This window comes from Diadema antillarum, unplaced genomic scaffold (assembly GCF_040938485.1).
Source record: "Diadema antillarum isolate AM-2024a unplaced genomic scaffold, OU_Dant_1.0 scf00000017, whole genome shotgun sequence".
NCBI classification, from domain to species: domain Eukaryota; kingdom Metazoa; phylum Echinodermata; class Echinoidea; order Diadematoida; family Diadematidae; genus Diadema; species Diadema antillarum.
Genome location: NW_027270906.1, coordinates 6507650 through 6527061, shown reverse-complemented (window position 1 = coordinate 6527061; position 19412 = coordinate 6507650). Strand labels below are relative to the sequence as shown.

Sequence of the window (19412 nt, the reverse complement as noted above, 5' to 3'; positions counted from 1 at the left end):
ATGCAGGAAAAGCCGCTGAAAGAATTTCGCACAATAGGTAAACAATCACAATAATAGAGCGGCGGCCGCCGGCGCAGCAACCACGGGGGCCGCCCGGCTAACTATGCGCAATGGATACGCTAGGCCGCTGAGCTGCAAGTGCAACTCGTTGGGTAGCTAGCTCGCTGGAAGCCCCCGTTGGCCCCCAGTTATAGCGACCGTTATAGCGCCGCTAGCGGCAGTAGGTGAATAGGACCTCGAAATTGAATCGATCTATACGAGGTTCAGTGCATGCGAACAAATGTGTCCATCGTACTGTACCTCTCTGGTAGAAGAAAAGGCGAGCTAGCCTAAGAAAGAAAGAAAGAAAATAAGGATTGATGGGCGAGATAGGGCTGTGAAAGGTCGTATAAATCTGAATCGCATTGTGTGAACCACTTGATTGGGCTCTGGACTGCGACTGTGGACGATACCACCGCCACCAGGCAGGGAGCTTGAGGGACGGGGTGCTGCGGATCTGTGCTGCATGCTGTGGACTGTCGAGTGTCGACTGACGACTGCCGACTGTGTGAATGAATCTTGCTAACACTGTACTATCAGTTATAGAAAGTACTTTACCAGCTCGATGAAGGCGTGTTTCTTCAGCAAAACAAAGACAGTTGTAGTGGTTAGTGCCCATCGTAGTGACCTGGCTTTGTGTGTGGGAACTGGCCGTTTCTATTCTAACACTGTTGTAGGCTGCCTACATTTCTAATTTCTATGTTACACCACTTGCTTACTACAGACAGTCACCAGTGGCAGTAGGCTTACAGAAATTTTATTGCCATGGGAAAACCTGTTAAACAAGACAAGGAGGAGGTAACGGCCACGGTGAAGAGAAATTTTGCTCGGATTAGTGAACGGATAGCAGAGCTTCAGATCAACCATGCAGAATGGAAGAAGCTTGTCACGTCCAAGAAGGAATTTGACCTAGCCATCGATGGATGCAACACCAGCAAGTCCACAGTGTATGACATTATCAGAGTCCTTATCGGTGCAACACTTGTTATCGTCAGTGGACTCTTTCTCTTCTTCGCCCTTTGCTCAGCCGATGTAATTCCCGAGGAGTCTTTTCTGGGATCTGTTCACTATGGATTGTCCAAGTTTATCGTCGAAACAGTTGATGGGGCAGAGCTCGATGAAGAGAAATGCATCATCCCTTTCCATGAGGCTCTGCAGGATTTGTTCAGACCTCCTGTTGATTGCAACATGTGTCTCAACATGACTTCGATAGACACTCGCGTCGACCTGAGCCCCGAGGAATTTAAGGAGCGCTATGCCTACTCGGGTCGTCCCTTGCACGTCACTGATGGCATGGCTGGATGGACGGCCGTAGAAACTTTCAGCTTCGGGTACTTCAAGAAGATCTATACCCCTGGCTCGCAGGCGCTGAACAGCTCCGAGAATGACTGTCAGTTTTTCCCATACAGGACCAACTTTGAGAAGCTCGGGGACGTGTTTGAAATGACAGAAGATGAGGCCTACTTGCGAGATGATTCCAATAAAAAGCCGTGGTATGTTGGATGGTAAGTCATGTGTGCGCTCAAATGTCATCTCTTCTACTTCTAGAATTTTAAGGAGATGGTCAATTATTTTTTTTCCAAACAATACAAAGTGAATAATCATGTATTTTCAGTAGTGATGATGTGAGTTCCTAGGCCAGTTAAAGATAGTTATACATTTGTATGAGGAAACTCTTTAGATGTTAAGAACAATTTCAGTATGTTGACAATTATTATGTAACAATGGTATTGCACGCTGAAGAAACCTGTACCAGTACAGAACATTTATATTCTGAAAGTTATCGGCAGGAAATACTTTGTGCAAAGACAGAAAGATGGGAAGATGTGTAGAAAAAAAAAATGTATGGGAGGTAAATAACACCCTCCAGTTGTGAGTAAATTTTTCAAAACATGACTATTACATAGGAATCATAAATATGGGAACCTGAGTATTGCATTGAAGTCTGAGCGTTAAGAACCCTGGAATGATTAATAGACATGCAATATTCTTCTGTCACACTATAAATGCTGTTTCCATCTTGTCATTTGTCCAGGAGTAACTGCGACTCTGCTGCGGCCAACATGCTGAGGAAGCACTACAAGAAGCCGTACTTCTTGCCGGAAGACTCCGAGTCTAGTCGCGTTGACTGGATTTTCATGGGTAGCCCTGGCTACGGCGCACCTAACCACGTGAGCCATCCCGCTGTCTTCTGTGTTTTTAAGATTAAACGGAACCCTGTGGTGGTGGGCAATTTGCTTCAGAAAAAAAAAAATACATAAACATTCAGATTAGATTATTAATTGATTTTGATCATTAAAGGACAAGTTCACCTTCATAAACATAAGGATTGAGAGAATGCAACAATAATAGTAGAACACATCAGTGAAAGTTTGAGGAAAATTGGACAACCGATGCAAAAGTTATGAATTTTTAAAATTTTTGTGTTGGAACCGCTGGATGAGGAGACTACTACAGCTTGTGAGTCATATGCGTACAACAGTATAAAGAAAATGTAAAAGAAAATTCAACATATTTTTACTTTTTTCGCATAATAAAAGAGCACTTGACTTGCCTCTTTCTAAAGGCGGGGGGAATAATATTACCCATAACATTTGTCGGTAACGAGTCAGGGGAATGTGTACTTTTTTCAAAAGATGGAATTTTGTGAAATTCTCTTTATATTTTCCTTATATTGTTGTACGCATTTGACATCTAAGTTATACATACACTGCAGTAGTCTTCTCATCCAGCGGTTACTGCACAAAAACTTCAAAAATTCATAACTTTTGAACGGATTGTCTGATTTTCCTCAAACTTTCACTGATGTGCTCTACTAATATTGCTACATTCTCTCAATCCTTATGTTTATGAAGGTGAACTTGTCCTTTAAAAGCAAATAAAACAAAATAATAATCGGGCTTTTCTGAAATCTGACTGAAAACACAATTTGCCTTGGAATTGTAAGTGAATTCACGTTTTTAAGCAATTTCTTGTCCAACATGCATATATTTATGCGTGTAACTTCAAAATCACACGCATAGGTATCACATATGTGGTCTAAAGATGGGAGACTGGAAAGCAAAAAGTCAAACATTGTGGTGATAGCTTTTTAGTATGGTGATATACATTGTATCTTGCAGAATGTTGAGGGGGTCCTCGTGTAGTTCATGATGTCTATGTGGATGACAAATCAAGAAAATACATTGTATAAAGGAGAATTCCACAAAATTTCTTTTTTTCATGAAAAGTTGTGCATTCCATTGACTTTTTACTGACATGTGTTAAAGGGTGTGTACAGTTCTGGTCGAGGTGAGGATTTAGCTTTTAATGTTTTGTGAGATATTCAGAAACCACTCTATGAGATGTCAAAGAGCATGCAGTTCTAAGGGGTATCAAAAGTTTATTCAATGAAAATCGGTTTTGAAATGGCTGAGATATCCAAAAACAAGGTAAAACAAAGAGATAATAGTAAAGTTGGGGCATGTCGCCTTTTATTATTAGCTCTTTCTTGGATATCTCAGCCATTTGAAAACCAATTTTTATCAAATAAACGTTGAATCCTTCTTAAAATTACATGCTCTTTCATATTTCATAAAAGGCTTTTCATTATCTCACATAGGAATGTTAAAAACGTGAATCCCTACTTCAACCAGTACTGTACAGTCCCTTTAAGGGTAATATTACTCCCCATGCATTCTGAAAGAGGTACCGGTACTGTACAATAAGTCAAAAGCTCTTTCGTTATGGCAGAAAGGTGAAAATAAGTTGAATTTTCTTTATATCTTCTTTAGGGCAATTCCGCGGTTAGTAACGTTACATTTAAAGAAATTAAGATATTTATTTTTACTGCTAAATCACCATTTATTCATTTCAAGTCAAAATCATGTTCAAACATGTTCATCCTCCCCAGGTCTATGATATAGAAAAGAATGAGTACAATCCAATAAATATTCGAATTGCTATGGCAACTAAAAGGGCTGGTTAGTAACGTTACATTTGTCCGGAGTAATTCCGCAGGTCATTTCACCCTTCTGTAATTGACAAAATGTCACATGACTTCTGGAGTATTTAAATGTATTCATCTTTTACCTTTTAGCAAAAATTTGAGGAAAAAATTTCAAAGCAACCCACTGTAATTTGCATTTAAGTGAATTTCAGCATCCCCAGTCCCACATGTGCATTTTAAATGATGGTTTTAGATCTCGCAAAATCAATAAATACGAAAAATAAAATCTACTGAATTTGAAAGACCTTAGTGATTGGTGAACATCCATGGCATTAGTTGATACCTAAATCAAAGAGTAAGATAAAGAGGCACATTTCTTTTATCCATGTCATGTCCACCTAACTGCGGAATTGCCCTTTATATTTTTGTTATATTGTTGTCCATAATGATTTTGTGAAGTGTAGTAGTCTCCTTATCCAGCGATGATGGCACTGAAACTGGTGGTTTGTTTGTTTGTTTGTTGTTGTTGTTGTTGTTGTTGTTGTTGTTTGTTTGTTTTTTTTTTTTTTGGGGGGGGGGAAGGGTGTAAGACCAAATGCTATCTTCCCAAACACACTTTTTTACACTTTACTATTCCTTGTATTTACAGATTGATGCAGTTGACCTCCCCTCCTGGCAGGCTCAGGTCAAAGGTCATAAGATATGGACCTTGACCCCTCCGCCTGAGTGCTACTTTCAGTGTGGGTCCTCCATGGATGTCACTTTGCATCCTGGCTCAATCAGTAAGTTGGACACTCGAGAAATCTCAAATTCATCAAATGTAGATAATGCGTAGTACTGGTATAAAACAAACATAATGATATGGTGGCGGTCATCATGTGAAATCCCTATAGATATGTATAAATCTATGAAGATGTAGTTGAGGGAATGGTATCACAACACATTAAAGGGAATTTACTTTAATTAAAATGCTTGTTCATTTATAACAAACACCAGCCTAAGATGACAGTATTCTTCTTGTTTTGTGAGAATGAATATATTTTCAAATGAGGGTAAAAATGTGTTCTTCTAGGTAACTACAGGCCTACACCATGCCCTGTACATTTTATTATTTGTCAGATGGTTTTAGTCATCAAATATTTTGATGCAAACTGCAGATAAGTCCCACTGTGTAGTATTATATGACCACATTGAAGTGTGTGAGTTGGCAAAGAGTGTGGGCACAGGAGAAATATGACAAATTGCAGGACAGAGTTTGCCAGGAAGGCAGGCAGGCAAGTCCAGAAAGGATTGAACTGTAGGTATCTTGGAAGGATTAACAGACACTAATATCTGTATGATGTCAAGAAGAGACTTCATAGGGTTTATTCCTTTAAAGTTATATGGTACTGTACCTGGTAATTGGTATGTTTGAATAGTCTGCCATCCCATGTACTGTGTAAGATTGTAAACCATAACAGAGCAGCTTACTTCAAGCGAACCTAAATTATAACGACTTGCTTGGGACGACTGAAATTTTCTCATCATATGTGGCATCTCTTCTTATCAGGGATAAAAACATCAGAATATAAAAGGAACAGGACCTACACAACATTGTATCAGGTATCTTGCTATATCCGGACTCATTTTAAAGATGCTCTTTATCTGTCCTATAATTTCGCTCCCGAGTGATATTTCCTCTCTGTATTTCTTTCTGCAGTCATAGTTGATACGAACTCGTGGTTCCACTCCACGAAGGTCGTTGGCGATGAGATGAGTATCACCATCGGATCAGAGTATGACTAGAGCGTGGAAGGCCAACGTCTTAAACAGTCCGGGACTGCTCCATCTTTTGACAAAGGCCTTCTTCTGTTCTTACAGTACATGTAATGGAAATGTCATTAAGCCGTAATACACTGTCAAATCCGTCTTTTATCAGCCACTTGTCCATAGTGGCTATATTTCCAGAGTGGTCACTATAAAAGTGTTTGCCAAAATAATCAAGCTCTGTCTCAACCGTTTCTGAAGTAATCTATGTTCTGTGGTAGTCTGTCTAGTGTTGTCACTGTTGAGTGTGGTGTACGGTGTATGGGAAATTTTTATTGCCCCGGTATATTTTGTGGTGAATATATCTGTGCTTCATCAGTACTACAATTACTACATTTTGTGGTGTTTGAAACTTGAAAATAAGTCTAAGAAGTAGAAATTGGTGCTTATAATATTTTGTAGTGATCATCATGTTGAACAAAATTTTTATCAATCTGTAATATTCATGTTAGGATATATTTTGGTATTGGAAAGTTGTTGTTTTTTTTTTCCTCAAAGTAGTCATGCTATTTTATGTAATGAAAATCTATGTGATAATGACCAGTAATTTGTTGTGGTGTGTAGAGTGACTTGGAGCATAGTTTATGAATAAGCTTTGTACAACTCTTATAGAATGTATTATGTATATACTTCGCATAAATAATTTTCTTAAATACACCGTACTGTCATTTAATTTTAGTCATGTTGCTAGATATTTACCAAAAAAAAAAAACCCTTATTATTTTACATACGAAGTCTTTCCATTTATATAACAAATTGGCATTACCTGGAACAGAAATATTTAGTCTCCAAGGATCAGAGCTAGAGAAATTATGCATGAATGGTTGATAGGTGGCGAATACTGTCCACTCCTTCATAATCGACCTGAAATGATAGCGTATAAGCTGTTATTTTGGCTTAAAGATATTTTTGCGAGGCTATAGTAAGTGACAATTACTAGTGCATGGCAACATTTTCATGTGTTGTTAAATTTGCGGTCCAACGGTGATTTGCGATATTTAAACCCTCGCAAACATAACAGCTTAAATAGTGCTTGACTGGTCAAGCCAAATGTGGCTGTAGACAGCCAAGTGTATATGATGTACTGGAATATAGTTGGGTGAAAATTAAAACAAGAAGTTGTTGTGTTGTTTACGTTTTGTCTGCATGAATTAGTCTTCCAGGTGTACACGTTGTACAAGTTGTATCATTAGCTGGTCAACAGCGAAATAAAGAACAGGCAAAATTCTTGTTCTGACCAATTAAAAAAAGTGTGAATGATGCAGAGATGATCTCTGTGTGCTTGTGGATGTACATGACACAATGTATGTCAGCAAATTGTATGGTAAACTGGAGATATTGAGAAATATTAATCATGATAGGCATTTCTTAATACATTGTATTAACAACATTGTGAACATTTCACAAGAACAGAACCTAGGGCACTTAACCCTAACTAGGCCGGGCTATTTAGGTAGATCATAGAGCCGAGGGGGGGGGGGGCTCCCAGGCCCCCCTCCAGATCTCAGCCGTTGACCGCGCGATCGCGACGAAAATTGGCACACACATTGCCTTTGACATAATCTAAAGTACTACGAAGTTAAATTAAAAAAAAAATTATCATTTATGCTAAATTATGCTAATTTATGCACAATGATGCATGAAATCAGACAATTTGGTATAAATCACTAAATAAGGCTCAAAATGGACACATTTTTAGTGTAAATATTGTTTTTAGTGTCCTGAGCAAATATAAGAGAAAAAATTGTGCCATCAGAAAAAATTTCTTAAGTATCTTATTGGGTTTTTTAAAATTTCTTATGTATTTCTTTGTTTTTTGACTTTGTTTTTCATTGTTTTTTCGATGAAACTTGTCCGCGACATTGTTACGAACAAGAAAATATGTTATTAATTGATTTTAATCCATAAAACCCCAAAATAATCATACTTTTATGAAATTTGCCTGTAAGCACAGTTTGCATTGAAATTGTACACGAATTCACGTTTTTGAGCAATTTTTGGTCTGACATGCACATACATATTTATGCGCAACTTCTGAACCGCGCGCCCGGGCATCGCAAATTTGGTGTCAAAAGATGTGGGAGACTCGAAAGAAAAAAAGTCATGAAACGTCGCGGCGATAGCTTTTCGCGTTAGCGATACATCGTGCGAAACGTCGAGGGGGGAGCCTCGGAGGCCCCCCCCCCCCCCCCCCAGCCTAGTTAGTGTTAAAAGCGTGATGTTGTCGAGTAAATGTCCAACAAATCAACTATGTGTGACACCTATTCTCTTTAACGTTGGCCAAATTTTTTATGTCTTTCACAGTTCTGTGCAGATCTATTTTGTCATAGACTTTGGGCCAATAAAACTTGACTTTTATGTTTCCCTGTAGCAGAGTTTGCTACAAATCTTTAAGGTCTTGTTTACCTTTGGGAGCAGTGATATGAAAATGTTCAAGATATCACATTTGATGCATATACAAGTTGTACACTATGTATGTGTAGGTCAGTTGTATCACAAAACATCCTCCCATCCAAGAATTTTGCAATAGAACGTAAAATATATGGAGATACCACTATTTTTCCTAATTAACCGTAACCGTAGATGGTTTAGTCTGGAAATATCTTATTATAACCATTGTTCGCATTTTGTGTATTTAACATTACTTACATTGATTATACTAATTCAAATTTTTTCATCGGTTGTTTTTATCTCTAACTCACATTTTGGAACTATTTTGAAGTATCAATGCAGGGTTTTAATTGTCCCCGCCGAACGAGTTCGAGCAGGGGACTATGAAACGGGCTCCGTACGTGTGTGTCCGTGTGTCCGTCCGACGGTCTGTCTGTCCGTCCGTCCGTCTGTCTGTGCGTCCGTGTGTGATCAAAATGTTCAATTTGCTACTTCTCTGTCATTTATGAGCCAATTTTGATTCTGTTTGCTTTATATGATAGCACTACATGGGAGCTTTGAAACTTCTACACAGAATTTCAGTTGTGACCTTGACCTTTGACCTATATTGTACATTTTGCTTCAAAATGCTACTCCTTCGCCATTTCTAACCCGATTTCGATTCCGTTTGCTCTATGTGATGGCACTAGGTGAGGGCTTCAAAACTTCTACACAGAATTTTGACCTTTGACTTCTTTGACCTTTGACCTTGATTTTTGACCTATATTGTACATTGGCTACAAAATGCTACTCCTTCGCCATTTCTAACCCGATTTCGATTCCGTTTGCTTGATGTGATGGCACTAGGTGAGGGCTTCAAAACTTCTATGCAGAATTTTGACCTTTGACTTCTTTGACCTTTGACCTTGATTTTTGACCTGCATTGTACATTTTGCTACAAAATGCTACTCCTTCGCCATTTCTAACCCGATTTCGATTCCGTTTGCTTTATGTGATGGCACTACAGTCTGTAGGTGAGGGCTTCAAAACTTCTACACAGAATTTTGACCCTTGACTTCTTTGACCTTTGACCTTGATATTTTACCGATATTATACATTTTGCTACTAAATGCTACTTCCGGCGGGGACATATTTTACGCACCGCGTAATTTCTACTTTTCCTTGTTTCATCTGCAAATGGTAAATTATGCCTTTAAAGTTTAATTTTATGTATACTGTTCCAAGGGTTAATGGCTTTTGTATTGCAATTGACTGTAATCTGTGTACCTGGTACTCATCTGGGTCCCGTTTCATAAAGCTTGTTATCAGTAACCACTGCCACATTTCTATGACAAATATGCTCTCAGCCAATCAGATGCAAGGATTTCAGTAGCTTGTAACAACTATCGTAACTTGTTATTGATGATAACTTTTATGAAACAGGGCCCTGGTTGGCATCTCATGTTACTGTCCACTGTACGAATAAAGACTTCAGACTTACATTTTATTACAGAGTACGACGTTCTTGCTTGCATAGACTGTATCAGCATTATTTATTAGGTTCGTGCTGTTCTGTTAAAAATGGGTTTGGTATTATCTTGAGTTGATAAAGAGTGTACGTATGCACTGTAATATACTTCAATAATTGTCCCTGATGTGGTGACTGCATATTTGAATACCTTGATATTTATAATTGATAAGAGTGAACCTTGCAAAAGTCAACATCACAAGTCCCAACTTTTTCCTGTTTTCACATCATCTACAATTCTTCGCCTAAGTTTACAATTACAAGTTGACAAATCGCCTATGTCAACTTGATTTTGTAGTCCCAATAGTGTAAAGTCCTTTGTGAATTGCCTCATGTATGTCCCTGGGTATTTTTACTTGGATAAATATTACACAAAAGACACAGAATGCTCGATCTTTGAGGAATGTGTTTCAATTCTCTGCAGTATTGACCGATGCCCCAAAAATCAACATGTTCCATGCAGTTTGTCTTGAAGTACCATATGTGTATGATTGTGTCAACTACATGTGTGTCTGTGTGTGCGTATGTGCATGTTTCTGTGAATGTCGACAGGCTTACTGTATTAAGTTCTATTTAGTACATTGGTTGAAATGAATTCCTGTGTTGTGCAGTACTTTGTGCTGCTGAGTGTACTTAAACAATAATATGCAGCTGATCTCATATACAATATCAGTACGGTACAAGCTACTGTACAGTAACAATCGAAGACAACCACAAAGCCACGCCCACAAAAAAAGTACTTGTAGGAAAATTCTCAAAAGTTTATTCCACCTCAAACACTTCGAGGTAGACAAAAACAACAATAAATATAGGGAAAAGAAACAAACGGAAAAGGTGATCCAAATTTGTCATGTAAAATCTACAACATCACAAGTAAAGCTGACTAAAGAAGTGACCGACTCTCCCTTTCCACAGAATTGTACAATCCTACACACCTTTGGCTTTTAACCTCAAAATATCACATCCACTGTGCACTTGTGTATCTGAAAACTCTATCTATAACTATTTTTTTTTCTTACGTTTTGTACAACTATGACACGTTTTTGTATCCTTCACTCAAATTTCTTGCATTTTGTCATATCTTACATGTGACTGTCGGAACACCTGTACACTTCACAGCCTCTTCACAATTTCCTCTCTCCACTTGATATTCTATCCCTCCGTAGTGCCTCGGGATATCCTTATGGAATCAATTCTCTGTACAACATCACAAAGTGCATCCTATTTTTCTGCCAATATCCACTGTACAGCATCACCACCTCCAAACTCTGCTATTCAGTCTAGCTCTGTCAATCGGCAGAGCTGGACAAACTACGTTTCATGTCCACTGCAAACTGACCATCCACCCACTTGGTCACCTGAAACAAACCAGCGTCCGCCAGAGATACCTCCTGAAATTCTTCTCCAAGAGGAGAAGCCGCCCGCGGAAATTCATTCTTAGTGCACAATCGAATATTCATGATGCCAAAAGACACGCTCTTCACTTGTGCTAACATCCTCCGACCCAAAATAGTCAATCTACACTATAAACGTTACGGTATTTCTTCATGATATTTCAACATCTTGCCACTTTTCTCACCAACATTTCGGCAACTTCAGTCAGTACAGCATTATATTTCAGTCCTCGCCAATGCCAGCATGCCCACAGTTTCCACCCATCCAATTTTGAGCACCACTTTGTGCATTACATGTACACAACCTGGAAATTGCATGCAGCTTCCAATATCGTTCAACTTCCCCCATTGGTGTTAAATTTCTCGTTTGTCATTTTGCAGCTACATTGTACAATGTAACAGTTCTCTGCTTGCCTGATCTAGTAAAATCATCAATAGATGACTTTTCCATCAACTTCAAGATGAACTAGGCATACAACAATAAACTAAGCTACCGCTACTGGTCAAACAGAACCTAAAAACTAACATGCACAAATGAATCCAGGCACAAGTCTATTAAACACAACACTCAACTACAACATGTAAAACCATCATGACTACATGCCTAGATCTTGGATGTGATAGGAAACGTGTTCTCCCTTTCGTCTGATTCAGTGATGGACAAAAGAAGCCATTTTAACATTCCCTACATAATTGCATAATATTTTTTTCTGCAATATAAAGTATGACATTCACACACAGTTTACACCAAGGAGGATCGAGGGATATATGATTGTACGTGGTAAGTTTGCTTCGATATTGGTCAGAAATAGAGTGAATTCAACAGTGTAAGTCTGACGAGGCACGTATTCGATGTTCCGAGAGAGAAAGAATGAATACATCGACTGGGAAGTCGCCAGGGAGAAGAACTTCATGCATATCTTCTGTTCTTTCCCCAAACTACAAAATTTTGAGTAATTATGCGGACACATGTGATGTCTCGGAGCATGGCATCAATGATTTCATCTACATGCATTCACTTAAAATCATAAAACCATTTGATAATAAAAGACAGGTATTTTTCTTATGAGGACCAAAAGAGGAAAAACATATTTCCAAACTGCGCAAACCTCACTAAATACCGAGTTCCCTGACAATATCACACAGAATGCACAGTGTTCATTAGTCCTACATGTACATAAAGCTTACTATGTGTCTGATGCTGTTCATACAATCAAAGGCAAATATGTAAAAATAAAAAACAAAGTTCAGATTAATGAAATTGGTCACAAAAAAAAAAAAATGGGGTAAAAAAAAATGACACAGAAAGATAATCAATAGGTATTTCAAACCTGGCTCTTTAAAAAAAAAAATAATAAAAATCTATGATTCTGGACATATCATAACATTTTTATCCACAAAATATTCAATATACACAATTTCCTTTTCTATATTTATTTTGAATAGATCACTTTTTAAAGTCTGATAATAGAAAGAACATTGCATGTAGATGCAGGACGTACTAGTAAACCCCTATTTCAGCATCTACCCCGAATACAGCATTGTTTTGTGTCAAAATACCAAGTCAGCATGAATGAACAGTTCCACCAGCTGTTTTCTTTCTTCTTACAGCAACTATCACAAATAAAGTAGCTATGTTGAAATTCATCATTTTGTTTTTCATTTTTTTCTATGTACCTTCATTACACAAGAAATACGTCCAATAGATTATCACCTATTACCATTGTGAAAAATATGGAAAGTATTTTCTGTATACTCGTAGTTATCTCATAATCAACTCTCTGACTTGTATCTATAAATATATTCTGTGACATCTGAAGAAAAATAGAGAATTTTGCCACACCCCTGTGAGCTGAATACTAAATTGTGGGGTTTACGTTTTTTCTTTTTCCATGTATGAATTAAATTTATTTACATCTACTAAAACAAAGGATTATTGGATATGTTCCATGTATAAAACAGGTTCAAAGTTGGCGAGTATCTTCTTGCTCCATTCCAACTATCACTGCAGCAAGTTGTAAAAGACGAATAACTTATGACTTGATGCAAACAATCTCGGGCTAGAATTATTGCCGATTTTTACGCCACCTGACATAATAACAAAGTATCAAAAACAAAATTTAAAAAAAAATCCTCCACATTTTTTCTCAACTGAATATGTGAAGCAAAGATTACAAAGCAATGACATCCAGATTCACCTATTGACAAGTTTTTCATAATCTGTGACGGCAAGTTGAGATAAGTACCTTGAGCACTCGTTAGATGTCATGCTGGAATAATCAACTGATACTCATTAACTCAGAATATCTGATTTGACTCAAAACATGTGTGATATGCTGCTTTCACTTGAAGGCTCATATTAGAAATAATTTATCTTTGTTAATATGACTTTTATGCCAAGGACATGTATAAACTGTATTGTTCTATCCCAGAGGATGATGAACACAAAATGACCGACGACCATGATGAAGGATTACATTACTGGGCGATCATGTGTCCAGCACATTGATGACTGAAATGCTCAATAAAGACAAAACACAAAAACTACACCCAAACTCTGTTTTATGAACCACGAGGACTCTGCCATAGTACTTGTTTCAATGTATCTGTATAAACACACTCAGTGGAGCCCATAGAACACAGGATTTTAGCATGACACATCATTCCAAGTGATAGTAGAGCCCATTGTAATGACAACAATGTCGCATGTTATTGTAGCAACTCCCCAGAGTGCCATGGACAGTACATTCTGGTGTGACCAGCATTACATAATATTGTACCTTGTTGCTACCTTGACCAAATTCTGTCAATAGAGGGCCCATGGCAATGTTACATCTTTATTAAACAGAAAAAGAAAAAAAATATAAAATTTTTCCATCAAAACTAGCCAGAGCACACATAAAGTACTCGGCTAAATAAATATTGTGGTGGTACATGTACTTCATGCTTCAGCCGACACTTTAAATTGGTGCGGCAGGCTTTGTTAGCCATGTGAGGTAGGCAGGTCCATTCACAACATTTAGGATAATGGACTGTATCAATTCTAAACATTTTTCTTGCCAGTACAACACCAACTGTGAAGACAAAACTGGGCTCAAATACTAAGCAAGAAAAGAGAGCGTCAAACCCTTTCCACACTCTAGTCACTGGGATCTACAATGTATGTCTTGCACAATATTCTCTGAACATTTTGCTGCACGTAACCAATGTGCGAGACCTTATCAAAATTAATCATATTAATCTCTGTTGTAAGTCCTAGGTTCAATGCACATTGACATTTCACCATGGAAATTGTTCCCCAATTCAAATTAGCACAAGGCAGTTATGTTTCACTTGCATACAGCACATTTGCCTCTTCACACCTTCCAGTGTGCCAAACCGTACACTAGAATTAGCCATTAAAAGAGAAAGAAAAATGAGAGAACACAAAAAAGTCAACAGTAACGCTCAGAATGAGAGCAAAGTTAGCCGCAAAGTAGGAGAGCCACGAATACGGAGCCTCTTCACCTGCCACTTCTTGAAGGTACAAATTTGTAGCAATCACTGTTGGAATCGACAAGGATGTGTACAGCACATATACTGAGGATCCTTCAGTAAAATCACCGGGTGAAAGTACCACGCTCATCTGACTACAATGTACAATGTACACCCTTTGTGCATCTAAAGCCAGTTTCAAGCAATTCACAAACAATAACTTCCAGCTTCTATGTGCGTCAGTGGACTCCGATAACTGGTTCCTCCTAAATGTTTCTTGGACTCTACGTCACTGCATCCATCTAATGTTGTCTACAACTAAATACTAAAATCACAAGTCAGGCCAGTGACATACAAACATCAATGGGAAATTTGAAACCGTCATTGCCTTTTTTTTTTCAGAAACTTTGTGGAGCCTTGAGCCATCTTGAGTTACACGCTGTTTTTATTGCACTTCTGACGACGTACTCGCTTACTTTCACGGCATGGCGGGTCACCTCTTGCCTAACGAAACCAATAAACTATAGGGATTGCCAAATGCAATACCTGATAGAAAAAAACAAAACGAAACAAAATGATTGCCAATGCTCAGAGAAAAAAACAACAAACATAAGAGGGGAAAATGAAATATTTCCCAACAATGTTGGTATAAAGCCACGTAACTGTCTTCGTGGAGACCATGCGTCTATATCCATAAACACGCAACTACTGTCAGTAGTGGTCTCTTACACATTGCACCTGTAAGCCAAACTCTGAAGTCCTGACATAATAAAAGCAGATGATACCAATACAATAATCCTCACCTCCTTCTCATGCACCTGACGACACTGCTTTCGTAAAGCAACAACTGGAAGTAGCAGTGAAAAGAGAAAACAGTTCATGCCCGTCAATCAACAACGAAAATTATTCTCTTCTCCCAATTTTTGCAGTGTTCCAAATTATTATCACACACAGGACAGGGCCAAGATGTGAATGAACCGACAATGAGCATTATACGACATCTGCTGTTGAGATGCTAAAAAACGCCACCTGCTCCACAAACAAATCATTTAGAGTAAACTACAAGATGGTCAAACTATTATCACAACAAAAATCAAGGTTTGGCGATGATCAATATGCGGTGAAGTCAGCCCCTAACTGGATCAATGCGACATTTTATCTACAAACGAAAAACGAAAAAAGAAGCGTCCCTGTACAAATCATGATGGAATGTTGCAGAAATATACATGATTTTACACACGAAGAGAATTATAACGCAGAAAAACAAATGAAACTCATTAATGCTCTGTAAAACAGAAATATAAAGCAAAATTGTACAATCACAAGCATCTATTATCCGTTTCTATTCATGCTCAATTTCCACAATGAAGGCTTACAAAAGTGACCTGATTTTCATTAACGTTGGACATTACCCTGTGTAGATCAATACATCAGCACAACTCTATTATCTTAAATGACCACAATTTGATCACTGTCTTATACACACACACACATGCACACACAAAGAAATATGAAATTACAAAATTACAACAAAAAGAAAAGGAACATCTAACTTTGATTGGCTCGCAGAAATAACAAAAGGTATCTATGCTATTCTAGGGCTAATATCAAGAAAAACCAGCAGGAAAAAAAAAGGTGCATTGGCAATATACAATCGTGCAATGTAATGTACTTTGAAGTACACGTATGTTCCATTATTAAGACACTAACCTCCAATGTATTGGCCACGAAAAACTAATTATTATTTAAAAGAGCTGGAAAAGTGAGATAACTTAACACTATGTAATCCTTCAGCTTCTTTTGTTTTTTCTCCTTCTTCTTCTATTCAATAATGCATAGATCTAATTTTTGGTACTGGACAAATTGTGAAAATAAGATCTAAACAATTTCTCAGGTTTGTATAGTAGGCAAGCACACTTACAAACCAACAGGTGAGTTCTAAACAGGAAAGCATGGACCAAATTGTGATAATCTACTATTAGACTGTGATACCAAGGTACTCTCTCTGTGATGGGTCAACATTTCTGCACTGTAGTTTTTCATGCAAAATCACTAAAGAGAACCTTGCTCACATATGACTAATTTGTTCAGGTTCTATTCACAAAAATCTCTAACCAGCTAAGTCTTTCATTTTTTTTTTCTCATTCTAGATTACACATTTTATGTATTTCATCCGTTGAGAATGAGAAGGGCGTTAAGTTGTCTCAAACACTATTGGTGTAGTAGCAATTTAACGCCCTTCTCAGTCTCGTCCAACGATTTAAAGTTATATCCTTTCCCACAATTTCAGACCTAGTTGATAATCTTTAGTGGTGGAATCACGTTTGTGCCACTGAGCGGTGATGCACCCTCTACATGCTCAAATGAGGAAGTTTTTCAGCCGCGAGAGGTATCTTTGGGAATACGCAAACTGCAAATGGATCCCACGAAAGAAGTTGTGTTTCTGCAGCATACCAGGGACCTGAAGATTGCAGTAGCCTCATCCCAAAACACTTCAAAGAATGTAGGAGGAAATCACCGGCACGTTCTCACAAATTCAAATTGATTGAAGCAGCGTTTAGATACTATAGAAGCTGTTAGTTTTGCAAACGAGGTCACAGGCATATTTGCGAGGTGTTGTTTTTACAATTTGACACCGAGGCTATCGTAAGTGCATGCCACTTAACTGTACATGACGATATTTTTATGTGTTGTTAAATTCGCGGCCCAACAGTGATTTGTGAAATTCACAAAAATTAGACCCTTGCAAAAATAACAGCTTATACAGTACTGTTCCAGATTATCCTTTCTGTAGAAGCTGGGAATGAAAAAGTCTGAGAACAAGAGAGGCAACCTCAAAGATGCAGAGCAGTTTCCAGAGCGGATGAAGACCAAATAGGTAAATACATCACAGGATATAGCATAGGACAGCCCGGATGTGACACGTTGTACCTGATGTACAAGAAGAATCAAAAAGTACCGCTTGGCAACGAGGTGAAAATACGTCATCAAAGGCGTCACTTTCAGAAGACAAGAAGGCAAATATCCCGGTTTGATGCAGCATGGCTGGGAGACGAACTTCAAAAAAGCGACACGACACGACACGTCGATACGTTGCATATGGATTATTAGAACGACAAAACACAAATCAAACAAAGAGAAGATGGCAGCATTGAAGCTGAGGTCGGAAAAACAAAGTTTTACCATAGAATAGAACCAGAGGCAAGAAACACCTCTTACTGGCACATGTACACAGAGCCAGATACAAGATCACAACAGTTTACATACTGTGTCTACACTGCAGCCCTTATACGTCATGGTAAGACCGACTTGTTTTGTTTTTTTGTTTTTCTAATCAGGTAATAGTTGCATCCACACTTAAAGTTTACACTGACGTCAAAACCCACAGGTAAAGATCAATACTGATGTATCTAATGCATGACATATTCAGGATTTGTATGCCACACATATGTGGTCTTTACAAAGCTCATGTCCTCATAAACATTTTCTGCATAATTACTGCTGGGAGTATGAAATGCAGACCATTATTAACAACTAAAGAGTTCATCTTGGACATAAATTCAATGCAGCATTTGTACATGTGAGGATGTTGCTATGGCAATGTGACCGCAACACAATCTGTAAAGCCTTGAGCAAATGGGTTCTATCAATTTGCAATGTGTGGCAGGATGTAGAAATACAAAATGTACTACGGACACAAAATCTTGGTGGAAAAAGTTATTTCCAGATATAATTTCCTTTGTGATGCATCTAGGTAAGCATCATCTAACAGCATTCCTATCAACAATGTTAAATACATTTACGCATCGAGACACTTTCCAGAAAAAACAATGGGGCAAAATTTTCATTCTATCAGATCCTCATGAAGAAAAGCAGCTCTCGAGGCCTATTACTGCAATGAAATATTCAACAAATATTGTCCAGCAGCATGAAGGATTAGTCATCCAAAACAAAATCAACACATAGATAATCTGAACACATAGATGACTCTCATGTCATCATTTTGGCCATGTTACTACATCACTAGGAAGGAAAACAGTTATGATTTTTTTTTTCTTGCCTATCACACTTTGCACAAAATGAAATTATCTATTGCTGAAGGTCATTCACACAATAATAGAACACATTCTTGGAACCACATCCAGAGCTTGACAGATTACATCTATCTTTTCAGTATTGGACATCATTTTTGATAAGGGGAACAACAACCACCAAACAAATCATGAGATCATCAACGAGAAAGATAGGTGACTCTTTCCGGGTGCAGCAGTACTAAACATTTTGCATATTTTCAGGGAAAAAAACCCCCCACAAAATCGATATGTCGATTGCAGACATGCCGTGGGCGAGGAAAAGTTAAGAAAAACGAAATACTGAATCAGTAAGGCAACACTAAGTAAGATGTACTGGGAGTATTTAGTCTCATACTTTAAACGTGCATGACTCTGAAGATTTCACAATAATTGAAGTACACTGCCCATGGTTAATGATGACAAAAATATACTCTTAATTTCTCTCTCCCTCTCTCTCTCTCACACATACACACACACACACTCTCTCTCTCTCTCTTAAGAACTTACATAAGGACTTTTTTACTTCGATAACTGTGAGGTAAAATACAAACATGCAGATATCCCCAACAAGGTATAGCTTAAGTTCACACGTACAGTAACGACACGCAGTATACAAAATAAGATGTCGTTTCTCAAACGATTGAATATGCAGCATTTCGTAATCAAAAAAGAGACAATTGCGAGGAATGTCTTCGTTGCACAGTCTGCAGCAGTTTATCGACGTCAGGTGGAAATTCATCTGACTCATGCACCTCTACTACAGCAGTGTCTCTGATCTTCCTTTAATAAGTTACTTCCGT

At 38.0% G+C, this 19412-nt stretch overlaps 1 protein-coding gene across 1 annotated transcript; it reads left to right on the top strand.

The window, feature by feature from the left end:
• The first annotated feature begins 263 nt into the window (after nt 1-263).
• LOC139726990 (uncharacterized) lies at nt 264-5872 on the top strand. Its single transcript, XM_071637977.1, has 4 exons — nt 264-1544; nt 2075-2210; nt 4617-4749; nt 5667-5872. Exons 1-4 carry the CDS (start codon nt 805-807, stop codon nt 5750-5752), a joined length of 1095 nt encoding a protein of 364 aa, XP_071494078.1. The 5' UTR covers nt 264-804; the 3' UTR covers nt 5753-5872.
• The last annotated feature ends 13540 nt before the right edge of the window (nt 5873-19412 follow it).

Bases quoted from the DNA above. Each gene is read 5' to 3' on its own strand.
- LOC139726990 (XM_071637977.1), top strand. From the start codon at position 805: ATGGGAAAACCTGTTAAACAAGACAAGGAGGAGGTAACGGCCACGGTG. The intron at 1,545-2,074 runs GTAAGTCATGTG...TCATTTGTCCAG, and splicing joins AAGCCGTGGTATGTTGGATG to GAGTAACTGCGACTCTGCTG. The intron at 2,211-4,616 runs GTGAGCCATCCC...TTGTATTTACAG, and splicing joins GCTACGGCGCACCTAACCAC to ATTGATGCAGTTGACCTCCC.